Source organism: Populus nigra, chromosome 9, assembly GCF_951802175.1.
Source record: "Populus nigra chromosome 9, ddPopNigr1.1, whole genome shotgun sequence".
In the NCBI taxonomy this organism is placed as follows: Eukaryota; Viridiplantae; Streptophyta; class Magnoliopsida; order Malpighiales; family Salicaceae; genus Populus; species Populus nigra.
In genome coordinates, this window is record NC_084860.1 from 16515685 (window position 1) to 16532804 (window position 17120).

Sequence of the window (17120 nt, forward strand, 5' to 3'; positions counted from 1 at the left end):
AGAGTAGCCTCCTTTGGATGGTTTGTTAAAGCTCCTGTAAACATTACCTCCATTTGAAGAGCTGGAAGACGAGCAACGATGGGAGAAATTGGCTGTCGCGATGAGTTGCTGTGTTGTGGCATCAAGACGACGCAAATAGCATTCATGACTGACAAGCAAGTCATGAAGTTCTTCAAAAGACAGTGGGCGCTCCCGTGCCCGGATTGGTGCTGCAATTTCTCTGTAGTCGGGTCCCAAACCATTTAGAATGTAAAGAGTAAGATCATCCTCTGAAATGGGATGATCGATGAGTGCAATCTCATCAACAAGAGCCTTGACAGTGTGCATGTAGTCTTGAATCGATCGATTGGCTTTCTTGATTAAAGTAAGTTCCTCTTTTAATTGCATGGCACGACTGCGTGATTTGCTGGCATACATGGTGTTTAATTTACACCAAGCGGTTTGGGATGTTGTTGCAGCAGAGATAAATGGTGTTATGGTGGGTGTAGTGGAGGCTAAGATAGCACTTAGAATCAGCTTGTCTTGCCGGACCCAATGAGATTTTTGAAGAGAAGAAACAGAGGAGTTGTCTTGGAGAGGACATGGTTTATCACCAGTAACATAGTCAATGAGATTGTAGCCAATTAAAAGGGCTTCAAACTGTGCACGCCACTGAGGGAAGGTTGAGGGTGTAAGTTTCTCATTGATTTGGGTTGCAATATTCAGGGCAATAAGTGGAGCTTCTGTGGTGGAATACGGGTTTGTGATGGGCGGAAGAAAATTTTCAGGGTTAGGAATCAAGTTCTCAGTGGAGTGAAGCTCTGATACCATAATGAAGATAGGCTAGTGCACAGAATTGTTTTGCCAGAAGAATATTGTATTACTTGTATATTTTTAATACAGAGATTAGTGTACTATATATATACAAAGTCTGCATAATCTATTCTTAACAAAGGAAATTAAAATTAAGGATATTCTGCCTAACGGTTACAAAAATTAAAAAGGCAAAGTTACCATAAACAGATAATTATTCCTTTTATTTCCTAACTGTTACATGCTTATTGTTGACAGATTTGTGACTTACGGGATCTGCAGCATGATTCAAGGAATCATCCTTTATAGATTCTTCGTTCTGCCTTCCTTTTTTTTTTCTTAACGATTTACCTTCTGTTTTGGGAAAAAAAGAATTAGGACTGTTTACTGGGTCCTTGGACCGGCAGACAACGCCACTGATTGTGACCATTGACAAGTTTAATTTTCCACCACACAGCTACATAATTTTTTTCATATAAATAGGGAATCATACAGCTGCAAACCAACATACTCAGATCATCAAATATACAAGCCACGAATTAAAGGCAGGCACAGCATTTAATTTCAAGCTTAATCATGGCTCCCACTATATTGCAACAAGCTGCTGATCACCTTGCTTCAGCTGGGGCCAACAAAGCTCCGTACACCTACACTGATCCCCTTTCAGAGGTTCCAACTCTCTCTGGTGTTGATGTATCAGCTGATGGCTCTACCCCTATCATCGACATGGAAGCCCTTCTCGGTCCTCACCGATCTGAGATCATCAAACAGATTGGCCTTGCATGCGAGAAAAATGGCTTTTTTGCGGTACGAAATTTATGTTGTTGCATGCATTCTTCATAATCATAATCAAAGTGCTTAGATTACTCTCTACATTAAATTCTGTAATAAATCGATGGTAAAATTGTTGTTGTTGCTGCTGCTAAATGCAATATAACTCCAGAACTTGAGTGACAGTAAAAAGGACAGGAAAGTAATTAACAGCGTTGAATTTGTTTTTTTTTTTAAATAGTCACAGCCATGCTTATCAACCTCCCCTGCTCACAAATCATATGCAATATATTCATAATGAAGTAAAAATCTCTTTCGTAAATTTAAAATTAATTATAGTTCTAACAATCAATGCTACAACATCAGGTGAAGAACCATGGAATTCCAGAAATGAAGATCAACAACATGCTGGACACGGCAAGAGAGTTCTTCCACTTGCCGGATGAAGAAAGGTTGAAATTTCGCTCTACTGACCCGAACAGTGTCATCAGGCTGGTCACAGGCTTTCAAGACAAGGCCCGGAATATCTTTGTCTCGAGGCAATCCTTGAAATTCCACTCGCATCCCGTTGAAGAATACAAGAGCCAATGGCCTTCAAATCCTCCTCCTTTCAGGTAAGCAAGCTCTAACATCAATACAATTATCTAGGCCTAATTTTCTTTATTTATTTTGTGCTGTATTCATTAATTTACAATATATTTTATGACAGGGAAAATGTTGGAGAATATTCTGCAAGTGTGAGAGAGGTGGAGGTAGCAATACTCGAGGCCATATCAGAGAGCTTGGGCCTGGAAAGGGATTACATAGACAAGATATTGAAAGGACATTATGTGTCCATTAATTACTATCCAGCTTGCCAGGAATCAGAACTTGATGTTACTTATGGAGTTCGGACTCACACTGATCCAACTATAATCACTATTCTGATGCAAGATGATGTGCCTGGACTTCAGGTTATTAATGATGACAAGTGGATAAATGTTAATCCTCTTCCAAACGCCGTTGTTGTTCATGTTGGAGATATCCTGCAGGTGATCAATTAACCATTCCATCTATATAGTAATATAAAAACATTCTTGAACGATATATAACTTATCTTTAACTGGTTAGAAAAAAAACTAAATTTATGGATTGATTCAGAACTGACTAATTTTTCTTTCTTTTGTTTGTTTCCAGGCACTTAGTAACTACAGATACAAGAGTTTGCTTCATCAAGCTATTGTGAACTGTGAGAAAGAGCGCGTATCCATTGCCAGTTATTGCTATCCATCGGATGATGCTATGATAGGACCTGCTAAGAAGTTGGTGGACAAGGATCATCCAGCAATCTATAAAGATTTCACTTACAGAGAATTCCACGAATCCATGTGGCGAGTAAAGTGTTCAACAGCTAAGCGATTAGACTTGTTCAAGGCTCGTGCTGATTAACTCCATTTTCTGCACCGGTCCTGCTTTTGGGATGCTCGAGACATATAGTAGCTTTTACTCAATAAGAATTTCCAGCAGTTTTGCTGAATCATGACTTACAATAAATTTTATAAATGGCAGCTAAGATCTTTCTTCTTGTATGTTGAAAGTCCTTTTACAGTGTTTATTACACATAAAGCAGAAATATAAAAATTCAATGGTGGAGGCAAGTTTATCGAAAAACTTTATGGTGCACTGTGTAATATTTTATTAATTACTTTCATGAATTTATTTAAAAATAAATAAATGTACGAAGAAAAGGAAAAATCAAATCCAAGACCCAAAAACAATTATAATAATCTTTCACTTGTTTCTATATTATAATATTAAATTTATATTTTCTATGTAGAATAACATAAAAATAATGGTAAAAACATGAGATCTAATTGACAAATCTCTAAAACTTGTACTAGAAATTCACTAAGAATATAACAAGGTTGTTTCAAGTGTTATTAAATCAATAATCAGAGATTGTTTTGATTTCTCGAATCAAAACATCTCTTCTCTCAACATTCAAAAAGAATCCTTCAATATTAATCCACAGGCCTTTTATCTTCTTGAGTATGGGTACTGTTCAGATTATTTCTTTCCGGCTCGTAAAAACTGTCTTATCTTCTCTTTTCTTCCTGGCATGCTGTATGTTAGAAAAAGACACTCTCTAACGTCTCGTGAGGGCAAAGCTAAAACCTTATCACACTCTCTAACGCTAGTGGATGGCTAGCTTTCGGCGAAGGAGACATATAAAGGCACGTCGTGGAAGTCAGTAAATATACTGTGTGGTGGGGTAAAGTGCTCTCTCATGCCTAATACGGCACACAAACACACGTCACGTTATGAAAGAGAGCATGGGGGACCTGCAGGGCATCGAAACGAAGCTTCATATTTTTTTTTAATTTCTTAAAAGTGATTTTTATCCAATATAAAAAATATTATTTGTGCTAATAAAAAAATACTAATGCTTTTATTTGACTTGTTTTTTTTACTGGACTCATAATTTTTCTTCTAACCAAAAAATAATAATTTATAAGTGTTGGTAATATGTTTCTTGACATCGGATAAAAATTATAAATATAAAATAAAATGAAGAATATATGTATTAATAAAGAAGTGCAAGATTTCAAATTAATTTTTAATGTTGTAGTTAATATAACAATGCTGTAATTGCTAAAGTGAAATATTATTTACTTTTAGTCTTGTATAATTAATTTAAAAAACATGTAAAGAAAAAAATAAAAATAATACAAATTAAAGAATGAAAATAAGAAAAAAAATGGTATGCATAGAATAAGTGTAGGGTGAATAAAAAATAGTATTTTTTTTAAAAAAATAGTATTTTTTTTTTTAAAAAAAGCATAAATAAAAAAATAAAGAAAAATATTATAAAAAATAAAGAAAAAAATAATGATAAATAAACTAAGTATAAAATGATAAATATGTCAATTACATAAAAAATACAAAAATAAAAATCAAGAAATTATATATTTATCACCATTAGAGTACTTACTATAGTAAAAGAATTGGAAATGATTTTAATTATACCATTTATACCGTGAAAGGGTTTTTCTAGTATATGTATAATAATTATCAGTTAGTTCTTGATTTCCTATGTCTTATAATGCTTTGTTTGACCTTGTAAGGTATTATTAGTTTTTTCCCTTTTTTTTTTTTGTTTTGCATAAAAGTTGATGTCGGTATGCTGTCTTTATCAATATGATGTCAGCATGGCACCTTACCCATGATGTTTTGGCGTGTAGTAACTCTGTTAAACCTGTTATCATAGTTATTAAATCTAATATAAAGTTAACCAAGTTGGGTATTAAAGTTTATAAATTAATTTGAATTAATTCAAAATAATTAAAAAATATATATTTAAAGTTTTAATATTTTATATGAAAAAATTAAAAAATAATCCATGTGAATATAGGTTATATATATTTATAAATAATAAAATTTTTAAATTTTTTTTTATTTTACATTTAAAAAATACTATATTATCTTTTTAAGTTGAAGTATTGAAACAAAATTTTTTTGTTATCTCACATTAAAAAAATAAATCTTTTTTGTGAACATGGAGTATATTTATTAAAAGATTTCAAATCGTACATTGAAAGAATAATTTTTTTTTCTTAGGAACATAAAATATGTATACTACAAGGTTTCAAATCACACATTGAAAAATAAAATATTTTTCTAGTATTTATATAGTAAACTTTAAAAAGTGTTAATAATTAATTAAAAAATATAAAAAAAAAGGTATAGAAGAAAAACCACATTTGAAAAAAAAAAAAGGTTTTGTCCGAGTTCGCCGGGTCATGAATCGATCGAGTTTTACCGAGTTATTATATTGACCGGTTTTTTATCTTACCCGGTCTGATTCAGCTACCAAATCAACCTATTGGTCTGGCTGCTTGTTATCATCACAAAACACATTTGATAACTTGTTGGATTATATATATATAAGCCAACAAGTTGAATATATTGTAGCTAATTAATGTTTCAAATACTTGTTTAATATTTTGTCCAGCCGTATTTTAAAAATCATTACATACCTTTCTATCAGATGATTTTAGTTAAATTTATCTTTCTATAATAAATTTCGCAAAATCAACTCTTGAATTTTCGATTTTAGGATTAAAAAAATGAATATGTTCCTTAATTATGTTGTTAGTTTACTAAAATTTGTTAGGCATCTGATTAAATAACCTTTTATCATGCGGAATAAAATTGAGAAAAAAAAAGAATTTTAATGTTGATCATAAAAAGTAAAAAAGACTTAAATAATGAAATAAATACTCAAGCCCCACCTGTTAAAAAAACACAAAAACTCTAAAATAAATATTGAAGTAAAATTCGAAATTCAAACCCTAACCTAACTTAAAATTCCCAAGTGAAGCACTAATTGAAACTCGCCTCCACTGAAATTCACATAAACACGCACCAACAAACTATCTTCACCTCCACTAAAAATGACATAAACTCGCACTTTCTCAACCTCCACTCTCTTACATCTACCTCTTTGAAAAACCAAACCTCCATTGCTGTCAGTATGAGATCTACAAGCATTAATAGATATTGGTGCATTATCAAACAAGGAGATATGATGGATTGATATTTCTTCTCTAAAATATTAATGTATAGGTATATTTGGTGGACAACAGGCCGAAAGGGAAATGATAGTGTCTTTCAACATAATAATTGTTTGATATTGGCACATCAACCATGAAAAACAGATACATGGAAGAAATGAAGGAACCCAGGCCAACAACTTGCCCAATGAATGACCAGCAGACATCATTTCCCTAACACAAACTCATACTCATCTCTAGCTACTTTCAGAACAGAGAACTGAAGCTATATAGCAAGGAAAAAGATCTGCAGATCCCATAATAGCAAAAGAAATGATACATAGAAAGTCCCATAAGACACAGTCCCTGGATATTTTAGATCACATCCATGGGATGCTTGTTTAGCAAGGCTATCCGCAAAGTGGTTAGCCTCACACAGGACATGAGAGGAAAACACAGCACCCAAGGTCAAAGAGAAACGAGCAGCAAGGATGAACAACTCATGGAAATACCAAGGCCTAGAGGATGGTTTTCTCATCCAGATTACAACAATAGAAGAATCAGACTCAACAATAATTTTCTTGTTGGACAAATCACCTCTCAAAGATGATAATTCTAATGCCTTTGCCACCGCTATCAACTCTGCTTCATTGGAGTCTTTGATCCCAACTGAAATAGAAAACACACCCATAACCAATCCCATGTGGTCGCGTAAGACTCCACCTGTACGTGTTGGACCAGGTTTTCCAGAAAAGGAACCATTAACATTCCATTTAACAGTAGAAAGCTCAAAGAGCTGACCACAAAATAAGAAGCTGAGATTTCTAACAGTTTATCCTTTTAATCAAGCCATCACAGAAAACAGAAGATCAGTTGCACAATAAGGAAAATCTGAGTATAATGCTTTAACAAACACACAAAGCCTGAAGAAAAGACTACCAAAGTCAGGATTTTTCTAGTACTTCATCAACATATTCTCAAACAACTAAATCAAATGCTTTATGGAAATCCAGCTTAAACAGGAAACCCTTCTTTTTAGATTTGTTCAAAAGACTGATGACTCATTAGCAATAAGAACGCTGTCTAATATTTGTCTTCCCTTAATGAAACCATTCTGACATTCTCAAATAAGTCCAGGCAGGACACTCTTTAAACGATTAGCAAGAATCTTGGAAATAATTTTGTAATGACATCCAAGAAGGCTAAAGGGTCTAAAATCCTTAAGCATATTAGCTCCAGCAATTTTTGGGATCAGAGTAATGAATCAACAATGAATAATTGACACTAGAACTCCACCTTGAATCTAGAACTCCATCTTATTCAATATTTATTCCTTTTCACATTTACTCTCTAACCTATATACTGTTTTCAAGAAAAGAAAATGACTTGCATCCTCATTCTTGACCGCAGGTACTAAACTCAACCTCACTCATGACTTAATCTGAGGCACGGTTACAAGTTGGGTGGGTTGCATCAGCAAATCCAAAACAATATTATTTTAGAATGTTATTTTAGAAAGTTAAAATGATATTATTTTAAAAAATAAAAATAAATTTATTTTTATTAGATTATATTAGATAAACTCCTATCTAATTTAATTTATAACCTACCGGATACCGAGTTACCAAATCACTAAATTAATCTACCAAATCAAACCGAGTTTAATAACACTAATCTCACTAAGCTAGCTCTCTAGACAAAGGTTTTATCAATCGGTCCCAAATCGTTCACATATTTTACATCTAGGTCCTGCTAACGATATCTGTTATTTATTCTTTTTAATTCTATGCACATGTGCCACACAATAGAACAATGTTTTGCAGAAAAATTAAATATTAATATTAAATCTCAATCTTGGATAACTTAATTGGATTGTAGTGTTGAAAGATGATGTTCCTAGGGATGTTGGCTTTCACATTGCTATCCATCTTCTAATTTTTGGGTCGGGTTCAAGAGATGATCAGCAATAATTACTATAGCTTCTTCTTTCAATTTTCCTACTCGATGCAATGCTTTTATCAGTTGATCATGCAAGACCTATATTTATTCAGACTACTCCGCACGGCGCCACCAAATGTCGATAGCTTTTATGTTCCTCGTTAATCTTGAGTATAACGTGCCCTTAAAAAAATAAAAAGCCATGAGATATCCTGTTGGATAGTACCCTTTCTGTACGATGCTCTTGAAAAGTCAAGCAGGCAAAAAAGAAGTTCAACTTTAGATGCTAGCCCAAATACTTGAAAATAATAGCTCAGTTTATTTTCCAGCCTAAAAAAAAAACCCTACAGTCTCCGTTTGGAACAAAACTAGTCAAGACACAAGAACTATAGGATGGGACAAAGAGACAAGTCGTAACTCATGGAAGGCCTAAATTGTTTTCATCATGTTGTTATGAAGACAGAAAAAAGCACCAAGATTTTAAGTCTACATAGTAGAGTTAATTTGCCGGCCAACTTTTTAAAACTTTTATGTAGTTTTCTATGTAATTTTTATATTTTTCATTGGCCATTCAATCTTTTTTAATGTTCCTAGGGTTTTTTTCTTTATTTTAAAAAAATATTTCTTATCTTTTGAAAATGATCTTTTTTTCTTTTGGTAGTATGATTATTTGTTTACAAATTACAAGGAGGAGAGAAGAGAAAAAACAAAGAAAGAAAATGATCTTGTACAAACATCAAAACTTCAATGACAATATCATTAATATCGTTGGAAAGATCTCGACGAGACGAATGAAACAACACCAAAAAAAAAAATCACACATGATGAGCGGAGTGAGCCACACGAACAATTCAAAGGTGTCGAGGCTCAGTACTTGTCTTTGAACCGCTCGTGTGACTCACTCCAATCATTGTTGGTGACCTTTCATGGTATTGTTGGATTTATCTCATTAACAAATTTTCAACGGTAGTATTATCATCAAAGTTTCAATTCAGTATATATCCGAAATCTTTTTTTCTCTCTCTCTCTTTATCCTCTCTCCAATCTCTTAATTAAATCATGTGTGTACACTTATAATCAATAAATTATTAGATATTATCATTACTCTTTAAACTATGCTAATTTTTTAGTACGCTAGAAACAAAAACAAAAAAAAAAACTCATATTAGATTTCGTACAACTTTTCTAAAGTATTGAAACATTAGGGCCTTTAAGACACCCTCCCAAGACCGAATATATATAGCCACCATCGTACTCCTTCGTTCACCCATTAATTAATTCACAAATTCTATGGATTCGTAATGAAGATATCATATGAACAAAAACAATAGTGCAAATTAAGAAAATATTAAAGATCCAATCCAAGTTTGATTTATTAAAGATATGATTAATGAGTGCCTGGAAAATGTGTGTTTAAAAATTGTGTTTTACTTGGAAAAAAATATTAAATTAATTTTTTTTTAGTATTTTTGATTATTTTAATATGTTAATATCAAAAATAAAATAAATTAAATTAAATTATTTTAATATATTATCAAATAAAAAAACAATTTGATAAAATATCCTACACTTTGTTACCTAACGCCCAAATAGGAAGAAAACAACGTAACCCATGCACATGGCCTAATTCATAAGGAATAGAAATAAACAAACCTATCAAGTCAACATTGACCAAACTTACCAACCTGGAGAGGGACCTTAAAAGTTTGGAGAAATTAAAATAATATAATAATAACAGCAGGGATGATAATTAAACTATAATCCAATAAATTAATAGTCACCTAAACCGATGAATTGGATGAGTTTTTTATAGTTAATGTTTTTGTTTGAATATGAGTATTTATTTCAATACTAATATTATATATTACCTTTTTATATTTAATAATAAATAGTACTTCAATAATGAATATCCTGTTATAAAATATACATACTTTTTTATATGTTAATATTAGAACACAGAGGTGTCATCCTGATCATATGCCAATGTATAATAATAACAATAATAATAATAATAATAATAATAATAATAAAGCACGATGAGAGGTCATGCAATGACTTGTAAGTTGGACTTGAGAAAAAAGCAAGGAAAGAAAATAAAAGAATTCTACAATGGCAGCTTTCGAGTCAGCAGGCTAACTTCTGATATTTGTAGTTTTCTTAGCGTGGTACATAGTTTTCTCATATTTTCTCAATTAAAAACATTTGTAGTTTATTAGTTTTTGTTTTCTAAAAATTTTAATTAAATCTATCTTGATACATTGGTTTACTTAAAACCTTATTAAGTGATTAATTTTGATCCTTGGGCTGTTTTAGAACCCTAATACCTTAGTGTGATTTTTTAGATTCACTAATTTATTCATACTTTCACAATACATATAGGTACGGTCTCTACATGGGATCTATTCTAAGAAAAAAAAAATTGGTAATAATTAAATGATGCTGAAAGGAGGACACAATGATGTCAAGATAAAAAAAAATCTTTACCCATGTGGTCTTTGAATTATGTAGACTTTTTTTCTCTCACCAATAAATCTATACTCATATAAATCATTTTTTGTTGCTTCTCAATACCCTTCTGACCTTGGAACCATAGAGGCCTATTAATGTATCTATATAGGAAATATTATAGTCATATTATATAAAAAATATTATAGTCATACTCTTGTGTTGTAACATCACCATTACTATTGTATATTGCCTTATACATATATATATATATATATATATATATATATATATATATATATATATATATATATATAGAAAAGATAGGATAACCAATAAATTAAGCCTCTTAATTATTCTCAACTTAGTATCACAGTTTTCTGTCGTTAGAACTCTTCTTCTCCTCTACCTCCTTGCAGTCAGCCTCCTCTCTCCCTCTTTTAAATGGACTCTACTACTGCTGCCGCATGCTCCCTCCACCAAAACGGCAGTGCAGCCCAGCCAGCCAGCCACTCAGAAGTTGTTGTCGCTGATTCCTTCTCCCACCAGCAGCAACCTTAACCTGCAGAGCAGAACTATAGCTCTTTCTCACATGTTTCTATCATACCTCTTCACATCATAGGGACAACGATGTCTTCTATTGTTGCGTTGTCCAACACTCATCAAGTGGTCTCATTAAAGCTTATGACCACCAACTATCTCTATTGGCAAATGCAAATGAAGCCATATCTTCTTGGTCAAAGAGTTTTCCACTTTGTCGATGGCTTAGTGTCGTGTCCTCCTTCTCATGATTCTGACTGTTTTGATGGTTCTTCTTCGGCAATCAACCCCTATTTTCTTTGTTGGAAGCAACAGGATCAACTTATTTTTAAGTGTGTTACTCTCCTCTCTCTCCATAGAAATCCAATATCTTGTGGTAGATTGTTAAACTTCTTGTATTTGGTGCACTCTTGAGAAAGCACTCGCCTCTCTGTTAAATTCTCACAATATGCAACTCCATGGGTCTTTTCAAGATCTCCGGCAAGGAGATGCTTCGGTTACTACATACATGTAGCACGCCACATCATTATTTGATGAATTGACTGCTGCTGGCCGACCCCTTCTCTTGAAGACTTCAACCTCTATATATTACGTAGCCTTTATTGTGAGTTTAAAGACTTGGTAACTAGTCTTGTGACCAAGGTGAACCGCTGTCATACGTGGACCTTTACAACCATCTCCTTACTCATGAGTTTCTGCATAAGTCTTATCTTCCCTCCTTGGTTGCAAATCCACCTCTACTATCCACACCATCTCTATTGTCCTCTACTCATCTTGCTCAGCAGCAGACCAACTCCAATTTTGGTCGTAATAGAGGTTGTTCTCGCTGCGGTTAGTGCTCCAACATCAACAAGTACAACAGTCATGACATGTCTAATTTTTATAGCTCTTATTCCTCTACTCCCACGGACTGGAAACAAAGTCATTGGCAGCAGCCCAGAAGGCCTGCTACTGGTGAACAGTGGCCTTCTCACCAATCTTTTGAGCAACACGTCAAGTGTCAGCTAGGCTTCTCTTTCAGCCACACAGCCCCGCAATATGCTCAGTCTCGCAGCAGTGGTCACCAGCCCTCCGCCATCTTACTGTTGATCCGGTTTCTGCCTCTATATAGTTCTTGGACACCGTGCGAACCAACACATTACGTCTGATCTTGCAAATCTAACCGATTCTGTATCCTATCTTGGTAATGATCACTTACATGTTGGTGACAGTAAGGGTTTATATATATCCCATATTAGCCATACCATCTTACGTTCCCCTAAACGCACCTTTACATTATCTAATGTTCTCCATGTTCCTCACATTACCAAACCATTGCTATCTATTCAGAAATTTTATTGTGATAATAATGTTTATTTTAAATTTCACACCTCTGTGTTTTATGTAAAGGATCTCACCACCAAAGCAGTGCTCATTTTCGATTAGAGCAATGATGGTCTCTATGTTTTCTCTAAGTCTTCTGCCACCACCATTCCTCAAGCTTATTGGTCTCCTTGTGTCTCTGCCACTGCTGATCTGTGGCATCGTTGATTGGGTCATCTTACTTCTTGTATTTTCAATTTGTTAGTTTCCAAAAATAAAATAATGTGTACTTCTAGACGCTCACTTGTTCAATGTCAAGCTTGTCTTCTTAACAAGTCTTCGCGTTTGTCATTGCGACCTACAGGTCCCAAAACTACTGCTCCACTTGATTTAATATTTAGTTATGTTTGGGGCCCTACTCCTATGTTTTCTTCTGATGATTTTCGTTACTTTGTTATCTTTGTTGATGTGCTTACCAAACATATATGGTATTATCCGCTTGTTGTCAAATCTGATGTGTTTCTCACTTTCCAACGTTTTCCAAACACTTGTTAAACATCAGTTTTCACTTAAAATTAAATCTGTTCAAACTGATTGGGGTGGTGAATATCGTAAGTTAAACAGTTTCTTTCAAACTATTGGTATTCATCACCGGTTAATCTGTCCTCATACGCATGAGCAAAATGGGTGTTGAGTGTCGCCATCATCATATTGTCGAAACTGGTCTTACACTCTTTAGCCAATGTAGTGCTCCATTACGATTTTGAAATTATGCGTTTTAATCTTCTGTCTATCTCATCAATCGTCTATATTTACACCTCAAGTACCAACCATACTAGAGTATTATATTCTTTTATTAATCCAAGTCAAAGATTACAATGTCCTTGATGAATCATCTCCAAGCATTTTTTTTTTCTCACCACTTGAAGAAATATATTCTTTAAAATTTTTACCTTGGTGATGTACCTTACTAATAACGAAGAGTTTATCTCATAAACCCTTAAAAAGTTCAAATTATATGAAATGTAATAACACTTTCTCTAAGAGTAGATAATATAATTGAAGTTTATATCTCTATAATTCACTTAATAGCACTTAGGATGTTTGAAAGTGTGTAAGTGTAGTGAGTGTAAGAATTATATTCTTGTGCTTAATTATGATGGTTCAATTAAGCATAATTTGAAAGAATGTTTGAATTGATGATTTTCTAGCTAATTTTGGTCTTGAAATAGTCTCTATATATTGTACGTTCATAATCCTCTGATATTTTTGCAAGAATGAGAGCTATTTATAAGTTTCCAAAAGAAACTAGTCGTTTCTAGCGTTGAGACCCAACTGGCAGCTTAAATGATCTGCTAGTTCAGATTGGTTAAGCTAATTAGTCGACTGATTTATGCATATTCCTAGGTGTTCATCTCTGATAAACAAGCGGTAGATCAATTTACAAGGAAAATCAATTTTGACAATTTTAAACCCGTAGGTTTTTCTATCTAATAATCTTATCTAATCTAATTGGTTTTCTTAAAACCATGATCTCAACCATTTTGATAAACTTTATTATTTTTATTAGAGAAACATATCTTCTAAAATTCGGATTGGATCAAGTCGTAGCTCGCTAGTGATTTGGGCCGACCTCCTTGTCTGCTGGGATTCCGATCACTTTGCTTGTTTTTTTCCGCTCTCTTGGTTCTTCTTGCATGGTTCCATTTCAATGTTGTACTACCACGTGGTTTAAATTCTCAAACTTGTGTTCAGAGAAGAAAAAAAGAGGCCGTAAATGGAATAAACGTTGCGTTGTTGTATAACTGCGACTGTTTAATTCTTCTTTTTATTTTTGCTATCCAAGTCAAACCCAAGGAATTCTGGGTGACACTAAAAACAAAATACCTTCGAAAAAGATAAAACCAAGAATTTATACCTTCCATACTGTGTCGGACAACGGCTATCAAAGACTTTGGAAGTATATGACTGCTTTTTTTATCATAATATTTTTTAAAAATATTTTTAATTTAAAAATATATTAGTTTTTTTATTTTTTATATTAATACATTAAAATCATAAAAAAGATATTAATTCGATATTTTTTTCATACTAAATAATGTTTTAAAATGCATCTAAATATAACTTTAAAAGTAAAAACAAACAAACACGGAAACCACATAGTGAGAAACAATATAATTAAATATCTTAATGAATCGTTATGGTTTCTCTCATGAATCAATATAATTTATTGCTAAAATGAACACTATTTGTTTCACTGTCCGATTTATGACCAATTTATTGTTTAATTTGACTTCATAGTTTAACAATTATAATTATATCACATTCGAAATGAACAATACTTGTTTGAAAATATGACTGATTAGTAATTCTGAAATGATTAAATCACATGCATGGAAAAAAAAAGGATAAAAGAAGAAGCTTCCTTTTAAATTCCTCAATTGTATATATGGTAGATTTAATAGTTGATTCAAAGTTCGACTATAATATAAAAATATTTGCATAAACAGACAGCTAGCTAGCTACCATATTTTCAATCATAATGGAAAACTTTTAGCAAATGTTTTTGGATCAATGAAAGTGAAGGGTTCCATTTGGTGTCAAAAATATGCAGCAATTATTGAGATAAACTAGAAAGAACATAAAATTTAAAATGTTGTTTGGTAATTTGTCGATATTTATAGGAGTGAAAAGCTTTTGTTCGACATAATATATATTTATAGTAGATCCTAAATCACCTAAGAAAACCTGGCTGTCCGAGAAGTATTAATAGTTTTTTCTAATACCCCTTTACCGTATTACTCTACTTCACTTCACTCAAACAAATGATGTACTCTATTCCGCTCCACTCTACTCTGCTATTTGTCTAGGAGCCATAAACGACAACATTAGCAAATGTTTTTGGATCAATGAAAGTGAAGGCTTCCATTGATGCATTGTATTTGATGAGACTGGAAAATATATTCTGTAAAAAGATTGGGGATGCTTTTTATAGGCTAGCAAAACTAGATCTGAAAGACTCGATGGATTCAACGATACTTGTAAAAATAAAATATTATAAAGTTTAAGTCAATATAATATTTATATAGGTGCTGAGGGTAATGAATATTTTTTAGACTTAAATGTTCTCTAAACTTCATTTAAATCTTATATTATATTTATATTATGTTAGACTTGAAGTCGAGAGAGATTAGTTCCAGAGAGATGAATTCTAGCTTCATGACTTTGACAGATCTTAGATCTAAAAAGATAGAGCTTTGTTTATAGAGATTTTTTAAAGATAAATATATAATATAAATATTTATATATATAAAAAAAGTGTATATTGAATAAAACAATTGTATAGTTTTTTCAAGTGCATATTTCTTACCAAACTCTTTCTCTTAGTATTAGGTTGGGTGGGTTATATGATTCCTTTCTGCCATCTCTCTTTCCTAGAAATCTCTTACTTCAAGACATTAAATTAACTAGATAGCAATGGAGGAAAACATGGCGTATGGCACCATGCATCTGCTTACTAAAACTTTATAAATTAATGCGAGGACAAAAAAGGATCGGAGTATAGCAGTCGAAATTGGCTAGCTCCCGAACGCAGAGGTTGTGTTTTTCTTTACTTTGACTAAATTAAATATTCTTTGTTTACTATATTTCACATGCACTTAACCATTACAGTATTTTGAGGTATTCTCCTGCCTATGTTCAAAGTGTTTGATATAGTGACACAAATTAATTTTATAAATATTTTGTATTTATAAATATATTAAAATAATAATATTATTATTATTTTTTAAAAAATATATATTCCATATTAGCATATTAAAAAAATTTAAAAATACAACCTTAAACTACAAAAACAAATGTTACAAGGAATTTGAGATATGGTGAAAGACGAATTATCATAAAAGGATTTATCGAAACCATTGAATTCAAAAATATGGTAAAGTAGATTGGAGGTGGGATTGAGAAATCTTAAATTTACGAGAATTATAAGATTTAAACTAGGATAACACTCTAATATTCAACGCACCAAACTCTCTAAATTCTTCTTATCCAATTGAAATATTAGTCATAATTAATATATATAAATTAGTTAATAAATATTCCTTATTTTCTAATACGAAAAATCCCAACTACCATTCATCAAACCTCAAATACTCTTTTATATCATTAAAATCATTTTCACTAACATAGAAGTCCAAAATTCCAAAAATTCTTTGTTTGACTAGCACGGTGGCACCACCAATTTGGCACCCGCGCACAAGTTATTGTTCATCAGCCCCACCAAACACTATGTTTATCAAGTTTGTGGGTTTGGAATGAGGTGTGGCGATATATGATTTGTTTTTTTTATATCCACAAAAAAATAAAAACTTGTTTTCTAATAAAAAACTTGTTTTTTATATTCATAATTTGATTAATCCAAAATCTACACTGTTTTGGATTGAAGAAAAAATAAAACAAAATAAAAAGCTTAGTTAATCTAATAAAAAAACTAAGTTAACTTGATGACTCGGTCAAAACTAAACAATAATATAATTTTAATTTTTTTAATCCTAACTTGTAACCCGAGCCTTGCACGAGTCAACCTCGAGGTTGGTTATTAAAATTATTCTTCAAAGCTATGATATAGTATTTAGAGGGTGTTTAGGAGTGTAGTAATGATTATTTTTTAAGGTGTTTTTCGCTTAGAAATGTATTAAAATAATAGTTTTAAAAAAATTATTTTTGATATCAACACATCATAACAATTTAAAAACAAAAAATGATAATTTGAAATCAAAAGAATAAAATATAATTTTT

At 32.1% G+C, this 17120-nt stretch overlaps 1 protein-coding gene across 1 annotated transcript; it reads left to right on the forward strand.

Annotated features, from left to right (window-relative positions):
- The first annotated feature begins 1288 nt into the window (after positions 1–1288).
- On the forward strand, positions 1289–3131 carry LOC133702976 (protein DMR6-LIKE OXYGENASE 1-like). Its single transcript, XM_062127350.1, has 4 exons — positions 1289–1599; positions 1930–2177; positions 2273–2594; positions 2740–3131. Exons 1-4 carry the CDS (start codon positions 1369–1371, stop codon positions 2989–2991), a joined length of 1053 nt encoding a protein of 350 aa, XP_061983334.1. The 5' UTR covers positions 1289–1368; the 3' UTR covers positions 2992–3131.
- Positions 3132–17120: the final 13989 nt, after the last annotated feature.